The sequence below is a fragment of the Nanorana parkeri genome, unplaced genomic scaffold (assembly GCF_000935625.1).
Source record: "Nanorana parkeri isolate BGI_ZX_2015 unplaced genomic scaffold, ASM93562v1 scaffold4194, whole genome shotgun sequence".
NCBI lineage: Eukaryota > Metazoa > Chordata > Amphibia > Anura > Dicroglossidae > Nanorana > Nanorana parkeri.
In genome coordinates, this window is record NW_017310461.1 from 7,749 (window position 1) to 10,427 (window position 2,679).

General features: G+C 61.1%; 1 protein-coding gene across 1 annotated transcript in view; it reads right to left on the bottom strand.

Annotated features, from left to right (window-relative positions):
* LOC108803776 (alanine--tRNA ligase, mitochondrial-like) overlaps positions 1–2,679 on the bottom strand; it is a gene marked incomplete at its 3' end in the record, with an annotated part of 19,723 nt that overhangs the window by 7,050 nt on the left and 9,994 nt on the right. The window contains exon 6 of the mRNA XM_018575582.1: positions 1,861–2,008. Within this exon, the coding sequence (XP_018431084.1) occupies positions 1,861–2,008 (148 nt within the window). The remainder of the gene's footprint in view (positions 1–1,860; positions 2,009–2,679) is intronic.

Genomic DNA, 2,679 nt, shown 5'->3' on the forward strand with positions numbered 1-2,679 from the left:
CTGAATCTGACCCAGAAGAGGCCAACCCCCCTACCAGAGAGAGGAACCAGCCAACCCGACCCCCGGGGAACATGGAGGATCAGCCTGATACCCATGACCAGCATAGAGAAGGCCAACCCAGAGGGGAATGGGACACTGAACCAGAACCAGGGAGCAGCTGATCAACCGGACCCCAACAACACAGGCTGGGAACAACAAATTCCCCAAATAAAGGGAGAAATAGACATCCCTCAGTATGGGTCCCTTGGTATCAGCGCCCCAGTATCGGCGCCCCAGTATCGGCGCCCCAGTATCGGCGCCCCAGTGTCGGCGCCCCAGTGTCGGCGCCCCAGTGTCGGCGCCCCAGTGTCGGCGCCCCAGTGTCGGCGCCCCAGTGTCGGCGCCCCAGTGTCGGCGCCCCAGTGTCGGCGCCCCAGTGTCGGCGCCCCAGTGTCGGCGCCCCAGTGTCGGCGCCCCAGTGTCGGCGCCCCAGTGTCGGCGCCCCAGTGTCGGCGCCCCAGTGTCGGCGCCCCAGTGTCGGCGCCCCAGTGTCGGCGCCCCAGTGTCGGCGCCCCAGTGTCGGCGCCCCAGTGTCGGCGCCCCAGTGTCGGCGCCCCAGTGTCGGCGCCCCAGTGTCGGCGCCCCAGTGTCGGCGCCCCAGTGTCGGCGCCCCAGTGTCGGCGCCCCAGTGTCGGCGCCCCAGTGTCGGCGCCCCAGTGTCGGCGCCCCAGTGTCGGCGCCCCAGTGTCGGCGCCCCAGTGTCGGCGCCCCAGTGTCGGCGCCCCAGTGTCGGCGCCCCAGTGTCGGCGCCCCAGTGTCGGCGCCCCAGTGTCGGCGCCCCAGTGTCGGCGCCCCAGTGTCGGCGCCCCAGTGTCGGCGCCCCAGTGTCGGCGCCCCAGTGTCGGCGCCCCAGTGTCGGCGCCCCAGTGTCGGCGCCCCAGTGTCGGCGCCCCAGTGTCGGCGCCCCAGTGTCGGCGCCCCAGTGTCGGCGCCCCAGTGTCGGCGCCCCAGTGTCGGCGCCCCAGTGTCGGCGCCCCAGTGTCGGTGCCTCAGTATCGGCGCCCCGGTATCGGCGCCACAGTATCGGTGACACAGTATCAGTGCCCCAGTATCAGTCCCTCAGTATCAGTGCTTCAGTATGGCGCCCCAGTATTGGCGCCCCAGTGTCGGTGCCTCAGTGTCGGTGCCCCAGTATCGGCGCCCCAGTATCAGTCCCTCAGTATGGGTCCCTTGGTATCAGTGCCCCAGTATCGGCGCCCCAGTATCGGCGCCCCAGTATCAGTGCCTCAGTATCAGTCCCTCAGTATCAGTCCCTCAGTATCAGTGCTTCAGTATCCATCCCTCAGTATCGGTCCATCGGTATCGGTGCCTCAGTATCAGTCCCTCAGTATCAGTACATCGGTATCGGTGCCCCAGTATCAGCGCCCCGGTATCGGCGCCCCGGTATCGGCGCCACAGTATCGGTGACACAGTATCGGTCCCACAGTATCGGTCCCACAGTATCGGTCCCACAGTATCAGTGCCCCAGTATCGGCGCCACAGTATCGGTGACACAGTATCGGTCCCACAGTATCGGTCCCACAGTATCGGTCCATCGGTATCAGCGCCCCAGTATCGGCGCCCCGGTATCGGTGCCCCAGTATCAGCGCCCCAGTATCAGTCCCTCAGTATCAGTGCTTCAGTATCGGTCCATCGGTATCAGCGCCCCAGTATCGGCGCCCCAGTATCGGTGCCCCAGTATCGGTCCCTCAGTATCAGTCCCACAATATCAGTGTTACTTAGATATACTCTGCCCATCCCAAGAGCCAATGTCCAGGCCATACAGCACACGGCCCTCCCCGGGCAGCAGAATAATGACCAGGCCGGCAGCACTGAACTCACCATATTTCCCATCATCCCCCAGGGTATAGTGATATTTCGGGGAGTCATCGGTGGTCGGGACGCCCCGGCGCTGAAGTTCTGCCAGTGAGTGGATGTCCAGCTGCAGGCCAGTTACAGCCCCTTCCGCCTGCTGATTCCTCAGCTTCCTCTGAGAACAAAGAAACTCAATGAGGACAGAAATACAACCGAGGAGAAGACCAGACCAACAAATCCCGCCAGTCTGTATGTTACACCACAGGGGTGTGGAATTCCTATCGCCCCCGACGCCCGGGACATGCAGTTTTGGGCGCCGGGCAAGTAGTTTTAAAGTACATTCAGCCCGGCTCCGGACAAGCAGAGCTGAATGTAAATTGTGGAGCCGCGGCCGCTCGTTTAATACAAGTGGTCTGACAGACCACTTGTATTAATTTGAGCAGCGGCGATCGTTTCTGCCCGCACCCCCCGCCGTAGTTTTCGGGGTCGCCCGCTCTCCCGGGGGACCCCGAAAACTAAGGCACAACGGCTCAGCCATAGAGCCCATAGAGCAGACAAAAAACGTCTGCTCTACGGGCTCTCTGTGTGTTCTCTGAGACCGCGGCGCTGTAATCACAGCGCCACCTGCCTCGGCTGTCAGGAACTACACAACAGCTGTTCTGTGTTGGAGGGCAGGTTCCATAAAGAGAACCCGTCACCTCCAAACTATCACATAAGGGATTTTAATCTCCTATGTAATAGGAAGAACATTAAGGGGAAAAAACAAATAAATAAAAAGTTAAAGAAAATAAATATATAAAAGATGTAAAAAATGAAAAAGTAAAAAATAAAAAAAAATGAAACCCT